This window comes from Hypanus sabinus, chromosome 4 (assembly GCF_030144855.1).
Source record: "Hypanus sabinus isolate sHypSab1 chromosome 4, sHypSab1.hap1, whole genome shotgun sequence".
Lineage (NCBI taxonomy): Eukaryota > Metazoa > Chordata > Chondrichthyes > Myliobatiformes > Dasyatidae > Hypanus > Hypanus sabinus.
Genome location: NC_082709.1, coordinates 155,356,382 through 155,369,159, shown reverse-complemented (window position 1 = coordinate 155,369,159; position 12,778 = coordinate 155,356,382). Strand labels below are relative to the sequence as shown.

Here is a 12,778-nt window from a genome sequence, read left to right as displayed (position 1 = left end):
CTTTATTAGGTGTTTGAAGAGATTTGGCATGTCAGCAAATACACTCAGAAACTTCTATAGTTGTACTGTGGAGAGCATTCTGACAGGCTACATCACTGATTGGTATGGAGGGATTACTGCATAGGACCAAAAGAAGCTGCAGAAGGTCGTAAATCTAGTCAGCTCCATCTTGGGTACTAGCCTACAAAGTACCCAGGACATCTTTAGGGAGCAGTGTCTCAGAAAGGCAACATCTATTAATAAGGACCTCCAGCACCCAGGGCATGCCCCTTTCTCACTGTTGCCATCAGGTAGGAGGTACAGAAGACTGAAGGCACACACAGCAATTCAGGAATAGCTTCTTTCCCTCTGCCATCTGATTCCTAAATGGACATTGAACACTTGGACGCTACCTCACTTTTTTAATATACAGTATTTCTCTTTTTGCACATTTTTAAATAATATATTCAATATGTAATTGATTTGTTTATTTATTGTTTTATTCTATTTATAACTTTTTCTCTCTCTGTTATATTATGTATTGCATTGAACTGCTGCTGCTAAGTTAACAAGTTTCACATCACATGCCAGTGATAATAAACCCGATTCTGATTACTGGAAGTTCGAGATCGCTGTTCATGCCATCAGTTTGGAGGCTACCCAGACAGAATACAAGGTGTTGCTTCTCCAACCTGAGTGTGGACTCATTGCCACAGTAGAGGAGGTCATGGACTGACATGTCAGAATGGGAATGTGCAGTGGAATTAAAATGGGTGGCCACTGGGAAATCCCACTTTTTCTGGCAGACAGAGTGTAGATGATTGTTGAAGTGGTCTCCCAACATGTATTAGGTCTTACCGATATACTGGAGGCCACACTGGGAGCACTAGATACGGTAAATGACCCCAAAAGACTAACAGGTGAAATGTCACCTCACCTGGAAGGACTTTCAGGGGCCCTGCATTGTACAGAGGGAGGTGCTGGGGCAGGTGTAGCACAAGTTCCACTTGTGAGGATAAGTGCCAGGAGGGAGATCAGTGGGGAAGGGTGGATGGCCAAGGGAGTAGAGTGGAAAGCAGAGAGGGGTGGGGGGGGGGGGGGAGAAGAGGGAAATATGTGCTTAGTGGTGGGATCCCATTAGAGGTGGTGAAAGTTGCAGAGAATTATGTGCTGGATGTGGAAGCTGGTGGAGTGGGAGGTGAGGACAAGAGGAATCCTATCCCTGGTGGGGTGAGGGCAGAAGTGAGCGAAATGGAAGAGATGTGGTTCAGGGCAGCGGTGATGCTGGAGGAAGGGAAGTACCTTTCTTTGAAGGAGGGTATTTCCTTAGTTCTGGGATGAAACACTTCTGTCGGGATGCTGGAGCAGGGATCCAATCACAGATCCAGTACCATGCACACAGTGATATTAATTGAGTAACAAATCCTGAGGTGTGAACAAAGTCAGCGTCAAAGTTCAGGCAGAGATCAAAACATCCAGGGAAATCCAAAAACCAGAATCGGGAAACAGGCAGAGTCGATATTCAGACAGAGTACAGATACAAATGCAGGAAAGGCTAAGGAAAATCCACCGGCACAATCTAGCAACAAACAGGTGAAAACACAAGACTGAGATGCACTGAGCAATAAACAGAGGCAGACGACAGGTGGAGCACAACGAGACAGAGGCAGCAGCAAAACAGGTAATAATGAGAGACGGAGTACTCAGTGATTCAGGGGCCGGAGTAGAGCAGGAGCACATGGCAAAACAAAACTACAGACTAACAGCTAGGGGAAACACACACAAAGTCAAGAGTTCAACTGGAGGTACCGTCAACTTCATCCCGAAAGCAGCTGCAGCAGACAGAGGAACTGAGAGACGGGATTGGGGATTTTACAAGCAACATGGTGGAGAGGTACAGTCCAGGTAGCTGTGAGAATCAGTGGGTTTATAATAGACATCAGTAGATAAGCTGGAGAGGCCACACTTAGTTTGGAGGAGTAACACCTTATATTCCGTTTGGGTAGCCTCCAACCTGATGGCATAAACATCGATTTCTCGAACTTCCAGTAATGCCCACCATTCCCCATTTCCCTCTCTCACCTTATTTTCTTACCTGCCCCCACCTCCCTCTGGTGCCTCTCTCCCTTTTCTTTCTTCCATGGCCTTCTGGCCTCTAGGCCTGTATCTCTTTCACCAAACAACTCAACCCAGCTCGTAACTTCACCCCTGCCTCCCCTCCCGGTTTCACCTATCACCTTGTGGTTCTTCCTCGCCTCCTCCCACTTTCCTACTCTGACTCGTCTTTTCCCCCCGTCCTGATTGAGGGTCTCGGCCCGAAGCGCCGATCCTATTCCTTTTCCATAAATCCTGCTGACTTCCTCCAGCATTGTGGGTGTGCTGCTTTGGATTTCCATATAAGCAGAATTTTCTCCTGATTGTGATTGTTCTATTTTGTCTAGTCTGGCGATGACCAACATCCGACACTACCATCCCCCGCCCAATTAAAAAAAAACCGTTTCCTACCACCGAATGCCTCACCCCTCCCTCACTTCCCTTCCCGAGGCAGGGGCACTCAGCAAAATATGGACCACTCCAAAATGCTGGAGGAAGTCGGCGTCGGAATAAAGACCCGACTTTTCCATCATTGCTGCCCGAGCTCCGACATTTTGTGGGTGTTCCTCTGGATTTCCAGCATCCGCAAGTTCCCCTTTTGTACGGCCGCCCTCTGCCGCCCGGCCCGCTCACTTCTGGTCGCCGGTCCCAGTGTAACTGATCCAGATGGAGGGACTCGGCCCGAAACGTCTGCTCGTTGCTGGCTGGCCCGCTGAGCTCCTCCAGTAATTTGCGTGTACAGTGTAGCTCTGGTCAGTGGCTTTCATGCCGCCCGCCCTTACTCCACACTACTACGCGATGTGAATTAAATACATTACATTTTCTCCCCCCAATCCTTTAAGTTTGATTGATACATAAAGCTTCAATCTACTACAAACTTTAGAAGATCTTAGTACAGCCGGGCTTTTGCATCTGTGCGGGTGCAAAGCTCCCACATACACTATATGCCCCTTTTCAATAACGTCTGTGGGTTGGCTCGTGTTTACATAAAACATGAGTGGTTCTGCCGCATGCGTTCCTCGTGATGACGGTCTATCTTGCATTTGTTCCTCTGAGTCAATCAGGAAGCAAAACTAACCCGGAAAGGGTGGTTTGTAAAACTACTGAACGTCTCCGAGAGGAATTATGGCTCGAGAAGGTAAAAGCTTTGCGTCTTATGTCGTAATTTTTCCGTGTACTTTTGTGTCAAATGGCGAGGTTTAACTTCCATAGTAACTGAATTGTTCACGTAAGCTTCTTCTAACTCAACCAATAGTTAGTTATAAATTCGAATCAAGTATTTTTGCCTACATTTGGCGACCTGGGGGATGAATCACCGAGGAGAAAAATCTGCAACTGCTAGAACTCACAGTTACACTCAAAATGCTGGAGCAGACGGCCTTTTCGAACCGAGACCTTGCAACAGGAAGCAGTTCCTGTGAGAAATTAATATGCAACTGCCCTTCAGTCCTTGGAAGCGATCCAGATTCTGCGGCGAGATCCTGTATTCTTTGTTCTCATCCGAGCAGGAGCCTTTTGTTTCCTGGTTTGAGTAGTGGGGCTCGAAACTCTTAAGCACGGTTACGTACAGCTGGCGGCCAGAATCTTAACAAGAAATAATAGAACATGTCGTTTAGTTTGCAGTGCTTCAGACGTGAAAGTGTTGCTATTTAGCACCCTTCTGAATGAAGAATAAAATAACTGGAGTATTTCCATGATTTTGGAGATTATTTTGGTTCGTTAACAGTGCTGTTCCACCGGAACTCCCACCCTTGCCCCCATTTACTTTTCCTATAATTCCCCCACCCTTGCCCCCATTTACTTTTCCTATAATTCCCCCCCCCCACCATTACCATCAAGTTCATATCCTTCCCCCACCCCCTTCCTCAAATTCTACCATTTGCCTGCGTGCAAGGAGCAATTTCCAGTGACGTTAATAAACCCACCTGCCCACATCCTTGTGGTATGGCAGTAAATTCCACACGATCAATGGGAGAGCTAGCTGAATCTAGGCTGTCTGAACTGCTGTTAGTTTCATGTTTGTTGTGGTGTATGTAGATCAAAAGGTCATAGCACCAAGGTAGAGTAATTACAGCTTGGGGCGTTGGAGTTCAATTCCGGCGTTCTTCCCTTGTGCGTGTGGGTTTCCTCTGGGCAATCCTGTTTACGCCCACAGTCCAAGGACGTACTGGTTAGTAGGGTCATTGTAAACTGCCCTGAAATTAGGCTAGGGTTAAATCAGTGGGTTACTAGGCAGCGTGGCTCGGACTGCGAGGTTCTGCTCTGTCTGCGTCTTTCCATAAAAAATAAATGTCAGTGCTGACCCATTTTCCGTCATTTGGCTGGATGATTGAAGTGTTTGTCGAGAGGCTTTCCATGTGTTATAAGGGGTTCTACCCTATCACCCCTGTCATGTGGCTATTCACAGCAACTGCCCCCCACCCCAACCACCACCATCTGGAATACTACCCCAGTTTTAATTTGCACCAGCAAAGGTGCAGCTGGATTCATAGGTGGAGTATATGGGGACAATGCAGAAATTATGTATCGGTGGTGACACCTCCCTGAGTCATAAAAAGATCCAGATTCAACCAGGACCTAATCATGTAACCCAGACAGACAATTTTAATGTAGCTATGCAAAAGTGACATTTAAAAGCCATTCTCAGTTTTGAAATAAGTATAGGGAAATGTAGATCATTACATTTGAGATACTGGATCAGTTAACAATAATATGCTGTTTCCATGAATTGTGTTTTTATTTAATTTCATCACGCACTAAATAGGTTTTATTTGAAGGCAACACGAGTGAATCTGCAGATGCTGGAAATAAATAAAAACACAAAATGCTGGCAGAACTCAGCAGGCCAGACAGCATCTATCGGAGGAGTTAGTGATGACATTTCGGGCGAAACCCTTCATCAGAAGTGAAGTAACATGGAATGGTCAAGGGGAGATAAGTGAGGGGAGGGATAAAGTAGAGAGCTGGGAAGTGATAGGCTGGAGGGAAATGGGCTGAGGGAAATGGGCTGGGGGAAGGTGGAGAATTATGGGAAATAAAAGAGAAAGAAAGGTAGGGCTGGGGGGAGATTATAGTGAGGGGGCAAAAAGAGAGAGAAAGAGAACCAGACTAAAATTATAGATAGGGATGGGGTAAGGGAGGGGCAGGGGTATCAGTGGAGGTCTGTGGGTTGAATGTTCATGCTGGCAGGTGGGAGGCTACCTAGGTGGGATATAAGGTATTGTTCCATTGAAATGCGTGTGGCCTTATCAACCTCCGTTGATACCTCTGCCCCTCCCCCTTACCCCATGTTACTTCACTCCTGATGAAGGGTTTCGGAGGTCACTACCTCCTCCCATAAATGCTGTCTGGCCTGCTGAGTTCTGCCAGCATTTCGTGTTTTTATTAAGTTTTATTTAACTTCTTTTGTAATTAGTGGGAAATGAAAGACTTTAAAAAAAGCATAACAAAAAAAACCCCAGGAGTACTGAAAACGCTCATTCAGTGAAGCATTATACGTGGATAGGGAAACAGAGTTAACATTTCAGATTGATGACCCTGCATCACCCGAGTGTGATCACTCGACCCAAGTAATTGTCAATGGAGAATGCCTGTGCGTGACTTTGTTTAAGATGGGGGTCAGGGTCCAGCAGCGTGATGTCTGTGGACCCTTCACTACAGCAGGCTTCTTCTGCCATTGTGATGTGTCATCATCTTCCGGCAGCTCCACCTTCCAGGGCTTGGTTGGATTGATCTTTGCTGAGAACCAGGTGCTAAGAGCCGGACGGCTGAACTCCAGACGGTATTGGTTTTGCGGTCTTGGGGACTCACAAGTCTCCCCGCCGCAACAAGGTGACGATCCTTTGAGAAGATCTTCAGAACAGTGATTTTTGGCTGATCTGAGTTCTTAGGCTATCTTCTATTCCCTTGAATGATGGTAATTCAACAAGCAAATAAATCAGAGGCAAGACCTAGAAGTAGCAGTAGTGGAGTAAATATCCACAGTTACAGAGTAGACTGAAATGGAAAATATTTCTGTGATGCAGAGGGATCTGTGTGTCCTAGTACACGTTTTGTAAATACAGAGCGCTAACAATCTATTGTGTATAGCTGGTGAAATGGAACTTCAGTGTGCTCTAGTTGTATGGAGTATTTTTGAGCCCACACCTAAAATGCGCTGAAGTATCGATCTTCTCAAAGGAAAGACGTTAACATATAGGAAGTTCGGAGGTTTGCTACCCTGATGACCGAGGTGGTCAAGTTGCCTCCAAGGACAGACTCGGCTTGTATCCATTAGAATTTAGATGACTGAGAAGTGACTTGATTGAAATATCCAAGAACCAGAGGGGTCTTTACAAACTGACTGTGGATGTTTCTTGTGGGAGAATCAAGGACAAGAGGTTCCTGTTTAAAAGTAAGGTATTGCCCATTTAAGATACGGCAGAAGTGATTTCTCTACCCCCTCCCCCCAACAGTAAGGCATTAGAACTCTTCCTCAAAGGGCAGTGGAGGCAGTATCTTTGAGTGTTCTTAAGGTACTGTTAGTGAATTGATTGTGGGGGGGGGGGGGTAGAATTTTACTGGGGTAGATGGGAATGTGGAGTTGAGGTTATGAACACCTCAGACCTGATCTTTTTAAATGTTGGAGTGTGCTTGACAGTCAGGTACCAGATTCCCACCATTATATGATTATGTTTATATGATTTTAATCTGAAATTATCTGGATGTCTGTAGAAAGAGCTGAATTAACACAGTTTTGGAGACTATAGATGAAGGTTACAGTGAGGCATAATGTTAAAACATTTGGAAAGACATTTAAAAACCCAACAAAAATTTTCTCTTAGCCAACAAAAATGTTCTCCCGAAGAATCATGGAGTCTGTATTTAGTCTCAAACGCAGAGCAGACCGCAAGAATATAAAGGCAGTATTGCAATGACAATTTCTTCTTGGTTTCTTTCTGTATTTGCACAATTGGTTATTTTTTGTGGATTGGTTCTTTGTCGTGTGTAGTTTATCATTGATTCGGTGTATTTACTGTGAATGCCTCAAGGTAGGACACAGTGACATATATGTACTTTGATAATAAATTTGCCTTGAACGTTTGATGATAAAACACAATAATAGAAGATGGTCACGAGCAGTGATTTCCAACCTGGGGTCCACAGACCCCTTGCTTACTGGAATTAGTCCTTAGCTTAAGAAAGGCTGGAAACCCCTGGCCCAGATCAAGTTTGAAGGAAATGCAGGTTGTATACTGAACTGAGCTTAGAAAGTCAAAATGCCTATGCTGAAAGATGACATGTTTCCCTAAACTTGCGTCAGATTTTGATGAAAGATTGCAGAACGTGGACTTTGTGGCTGAACTCCACCCTGAAACAATATTATTGTGGGTTCAAACTAAGATGGAGTAATTTCTTTAGTCAGAGAGTGGTGAGTCTGTGGAACTCATTGTGGCTGTGCCTAGTCATCAGGTATACTTAAGGCTGAGGTTGATAGATTCTTGATTAGTGATAGTGTGAAGATTACGGAGAGAAGGCAGGTGAATGGGGTTGAGAGGGAAACTAAATCAGTCATGATTAAATGGTGGAGCAGACTTGATGGGCTGAATGGTCTAATTCTGCTCCTATATCTTATGATCATGACTGACCTGATCAATTTTATTTCCACCATCGCTATGGACAGTGACTTCCAGATCCTACCTAACATATGATATAAAAAGTAAAAGTTATCCTTTTATTCCCATCATATCTTTCCAGGAAAATTTCAAATGTGTCCCTGGAGTGGTGGAGTCATACACTTATGGAATAATTTGTCACTATTTTATCTCATAGATTTTGTACACTTTACCAATCACCTTTCATCACTCTGATCTATGGAGAACAATCTCAGCTTTGCTTGTCTAATCTGAAAGCTAATTTTCATTCTGTCTGCACTCTCTTGGACCCCTGGGTGAGAAACACTGAACACTGTATTTCCCATGTGACTACACTGAGTTTTATATATAGACTCAGCCAAAATTTCCCAGGTGCTGCGCATTTATGCCTTCACATGTAGTAAAATTGAGAATGTTCATTACGTACTGGTACTTTCAAAATTATAATGTACATTTGCACATAGGTCCCGGTTTTCTGCACTCTCCTTAAATAATATGCCTTTTGCTTTACGTAGTTTCTCCTCTTTGTACCGAAGTGTATCTCCTCACAATTCTCCATATTAACGTTCATTTGTCACTCATCTGTCTCCTCAGCCAATCTAAGGAGACTGGGTCACAGCCTGTTGCGATGCTTAGTACACATTCGACCTTTACTTCAGTTGTAAATTTTGGAAATTTCTGCCTTGTACATCCATTTAAATTATTAATGAATATCAAAACACCCAAAATTTCCAGTACTGACCCCTGGGGAACAACAACATCAATCTTAGTTTGAGCAAACAACCATTCGCAATCACTGGTTATTTGACTTTGAGTCAGTTCCCTGGTTGTGCAATAAAAATACGCAGGCAATACTCAGCAGGTCAGGCATTGACAGTTGAGAGTGAAGCAGGTTCTCATTTCAGATCATTATCCTCTCATCAAAGCTAGGAAAAGTAGAAAGGGAATAGAGGGTGGGGAAGTGAAATGAGTGTAGTGGGGGAATGTGTGGTACCTCTGGGAGATCAGAAGATGAGGGAAAGGAGAAATAAATCAAAGTTGGACCAGTGAATGTGAGAGGAGGTTGGGAGGGTGTGGATAGGGTAAATGTAAGCAGGCTTTTTCCACTGAGGTTGGATGGGACTACAACTGGAGGTCATGGATTAAGGGTGAAAGATGAAAAGTTTTCCATTAAGGGGAACATGAGGGGAAACTTCACTCAGAAGGTCGCTGAAGTGTGGAACGTGTTACCAGCGCAAGTGATGCACATGAGCATGTTGTCAATGTGTAAGAGACACTTGGGTAGGTACATGGATGGTAAGGGTATGGAGGGCCAGGACTGGGATATTGCATACAAGTCTGATCTGACACATCTCGTAAAGCTTGTGATTGCAACGAGATTTACAAAGGTGTAGTCTAGATTTAGGAATGTAGATATGAGGAAAGACTGGTTAGTCTGGGGTGTTTGCTTCAGAACAGAGGAGGCTGAGAAAAAATTTAGTTGGAAAATATAAAATTAGTAAAAATTTAAATAGTTGACATGTTTAGACGGGATAGAGATAATCCAATGCTTCGAATAGAAAGGTCAGTACTCAGGCAACAAATTGGTAGACAATTGAAAGGAGAGAAGACAGAACAAACTATGAACCCAATCTCTCAATGTCAATTAAACTGTTCAGTGAAATGCCTTCTCTTTACTGAGGGCAACAGTGTTCCTCTGAGCCCGTTCTGAGTTACATTTCTGATACTGTCGTCACTCTAACCATTTTCAGTTCCAGTCCCAGCTGGCTTCTTTTCACTACGGATATTGAATCCCTCTGCACCAACATCCCATCAGCAGTTCAGCTTAAGGGCCTTTCCTCCAACAGGCACAAGTTCGCTCCACCATCAGCTCCATTTACCTGGCAGAACATATTTTCATGCCACACTGCACATTCCATTCACCTCCCCCAGATCAAGTGCATGACTGTGAGAACGTTCCTTCTTTCAGTCCTATTTCAGGCCCTTTTCCCTCATCGTATTTCTCAGAAAAACAATGAATATTTCAATATTACTTCCTACACTTTTTCACAACTCATTATTGGTGAACCACTTGCCTTAGCTTGAGATTTCTTGGCAAAATCTGTATTTTCTCTTAATTTTTCTTGTGATTTTTTTCCATCATGTCAATTCTAGCTCTCAGACCATTTCCATTAGTTTCCTTCCCCTACTTATTGAAAGTCGTAGTCAAGTTTATCGTTAATATGCACAAGTATGTGTATGCATGGGTGCATTGCAAAACTTACTTGCAGGATCATAGGCACACAGCATCATTCTCAAGGAAAAACATAATTTTTTACAAGAACACAAAGATAACAAAAAAACAAAGTTTAAAGTTTCAGTGCAAAGTTATCAAACTGGTCCCAGTGTTGCTAAACTGTACTGATTACAGTTTGTTGAAGGGAAGCAGCTGCTGTTGAATCTGTGGTGGGAACATCAGGCTTCTGTACATCTGGCCCTCCCTCTAAGCTATACTTCGGATTCGCCAGCCTTTCATCAATGGCTGAGGCAAGTTATAACAGCCATTTAATTTGCCAGCACAGCTTTGAGATCAGGGAAGCCGGATCAGCACGTGAGAGAAACCATAATGGCAGAATGCACAATCTCCACCGTACAGCAGTGGAGTTCAGACCTTTTCCACTGGCTGTGAGACAGTGGCACCCTCTGGAACCGGAAGAGAGGGATTGAGTTAAAGGTCAACACCGTACATAAAGAACATCTGAGAATGCTATGCCTCCTTAAGGAAAGGCAAGTTGAAGATGAAGAGTTGATAACTTTCCCCTTGGTTGCTCATTTACTGCTGAACAATTTCTTGTGTTTTATTTTTATGAATCAATTCTGTCATTTTTATTATGAGATGTAGAAACATAATCAGAATCAGGTTTATTATCACTGACACATGTCATGAAATATTGTTATTTTGCAGCAGATTATTCTAAATGATTGGAACAAATTAAACCAATAATTGTGAAGAATGTATTATGGCAGGCTGATTCAGACGATTGAAGTGCATGGGATCCACGGTGACTTGGTAGTTTGGAGATGCCGTTGGCAGGAGGTCTAACTGCAGGGATAAGTGCTCTGTTGTTTCTGAGATTTATATAAATGACTTGGATGAAACTGATAGGTGGGTTGGGTTACTGATTTTCCAGACACAGCAATTGCAAGAGTTGACAGTAGTTTAGCGGGCTATCGAAGGATGTAGATCAGTTACAGTTAAATAAATAGGTGGAGAAATGGCTGATAGGGTCTGAGGCATTGCACTTTAGAGGTCAAATGTAAGGGGAGCATATACCATCAACAACAGGACCTTTAGCAGCATTCACACACACACACACACACACACACACACACACAAATGCTGCAGGAACTCAGCAGGCCAGGCAGCATCCGTGGAAAAGAGCAAAGAGTCAATGTTTTGGGATAAGACTCTTCATCAGGACCGGAAAGGAAGGGGAGATATCAGAGTAAGAAGGTGGGGGGGGAGGGGAAGAAGTACAAAGTGACAGAAGATGGGGGGGGAGGAGTGATGTGAGGAGCTGGGAAGTTGATTGGTAAAGAGATAAAGGGCTGGAGAAGAGCGACTCTGACAGGAGAGGACAGCAGACCATGGAAGGAAGGGAAGAGGGGAGGAGGTGGACAGGTAAGGAGATAAGGTGAGAGAGGGAAACGGGAATGGGGAACAGTGAAGAGGGGGCAATTTCCTTAAGTTTAAGAAATCGATGTTCATGCCATCAGGCCAGAGGCTACGCAGATGGAATATAAGGTGTTGCTCCTCCAATCTGAGTGTGTCCTCAATCCTGGCTGTTCAGGAGGCCATGGACCCACCGACCGACCTGTCGGAATGGGAGTGGGAAGTAGAATTGAAATGGGTGGCCACTCGGATATTCCATCTTTTCTAGGTGCTTCCCAATCTACATCGAGTCTCATAGATATACAGGAGGCCACATGGGGAGTACTGGGTACTGTAGATGACACCAACAGACTGGCAGGTGAAGTATCACATCATCTGGAAGGGCTGTTAGGGGTCCCTGAATGGTAGTGAGGGAGGGGTGTAGAGGCAGGCGTGGCACTTGTTCTCCTTGCAAGGAGTGAGATCAGTGGGGAAGATCGAGTGGACAAGGGAGTCACACAGGAAGCAATCCCTGCAGAAGCAGAAAATGGGGAAGGAGGGGAAGTTTTGCCTGGTGGTGGGATCCCATTGGTGATGGTGAAAGTTAAGGAGAATTGCATGTTGGACGTGGAGGCTAGTGGCGTGGTAGGTGAGGACAAGAGGAGCCCTATCCCTGGTGTGGCAGCAGGAGGATGGAGTGAGAGCAGACGTGTGTGAAATGGAAGAGATGTAGGTGGGAGCAGCATTGATGGTAGAAGAAGGGAAGCCCTCTTCTTTGAAGAAAGAGGACATCTCAGTTGTTCTGGAATGAAAAGCCTCATTCTGAGAACAGATACAGTGGAGATGGAGGAACTGAGAAAAGGGAATCATTTTTACAAGCTGCAGAGTGAGACGAGGTATAGTGCGGATAGCTGTGAGAGTCAGTGAATTTCTAAAAGATATTAGTAGTTAAGCTATCTCCAGAGATGGAGACAGAAATCAAGAAAGGGGAAAGAGGTGTCAGAAATGGACCAGGTAAATCTGAAGGCAGGGTGGAGGTGGAGGGTGAAGGCAAATTGACGAGCTCAGCACGGGTGCAAGAAGCCACACAGATACAGTAATCAATGTAATCTAGGCAGAACTGGGGAGCAATGCAAGTGTAAGCTTGGAATATTGACTGTTCCACATAGCAATCAAAAAGGCAGGCATAGCTGGGACCCATGTGAGTGCTCATGGCTACACCTTGGCTTTGAAGCAAGTGGGAGAAGCTAAAAGGAGAAATTGCTGAGGTTAAGGATCACCTCCAAAATGTGGAGGAGAGGTGGTGGAGGGGAATTGCTTAGGTCTATTGTCCAGAAAGAAGCAAGAGCTTTAAGGTCCTCCTGATGGGGAATAGAGGTGTATAGGAACTGGATATCCATAGAGAAAATGAGACAATCGGGACCAGGGAGCTTAAAGAGAT

At 44.4% G+C, this 12,778-nt stretch overlaps 2 protein-coding genes across 6 annotated transcripts in view; one reads left to right on the top strand and one right to left on the bottom strand.

The window, feature by feature from the left end:
- si:ch73-264p11.1 (uncharacterized protein LOC100000923 homolog) overlaps positions 1-12,778 on the bottom strand; it is a 210,698-nt gene that overhangs the window by 72,928 nt on the left and 124,992 nt on the right. Inside the window, exon 3 of one of the 2 annotated variants that reach the window (XR_009511852.1) lies at positions 3,202-3,657. The exons of the other annotated variant lie outside the window; for it this stretch is intronic. The gene's annotated coding sequence lies outside the window, so the exon portion shown is untranslated. Of the gene's footprint in view, positions 1-3,201; positions 3,658-12,778 lie in introns of those variants that run through there. 2 annotated transcript variants of the gene reach the window in all.
- The window catches only part of LOC132393369 (E3 ubiquitin-protein ligase DZIP3-like), a 100,008-nt gene continuing 88,854 nt past the window's right edge, over positions 1,625-12,778 (top strand). The window contains exon 1 of one of the 4 annotated variants that reach the window (XM_059968490.1): positions 1,625-1,660. Coding sequence is in view for 2 of the 4 variants with exons in the window: in XM_059968487.1 (XP_059824470.1) it covers positions 1,863-1,884 (22 nt within the window). In the remaining 2 variants the exon portion in view is untranslated. Of the gene's footprint in view, positions 1,661-1,748; positions 1,885-3,109; positions 3,212-12,778 lie in introns of those variants that run through there. The other 3 variants (XM_059968489.1, XM_059968487.1, XM_059968488.1) reach the window with 3 other exon arrangements.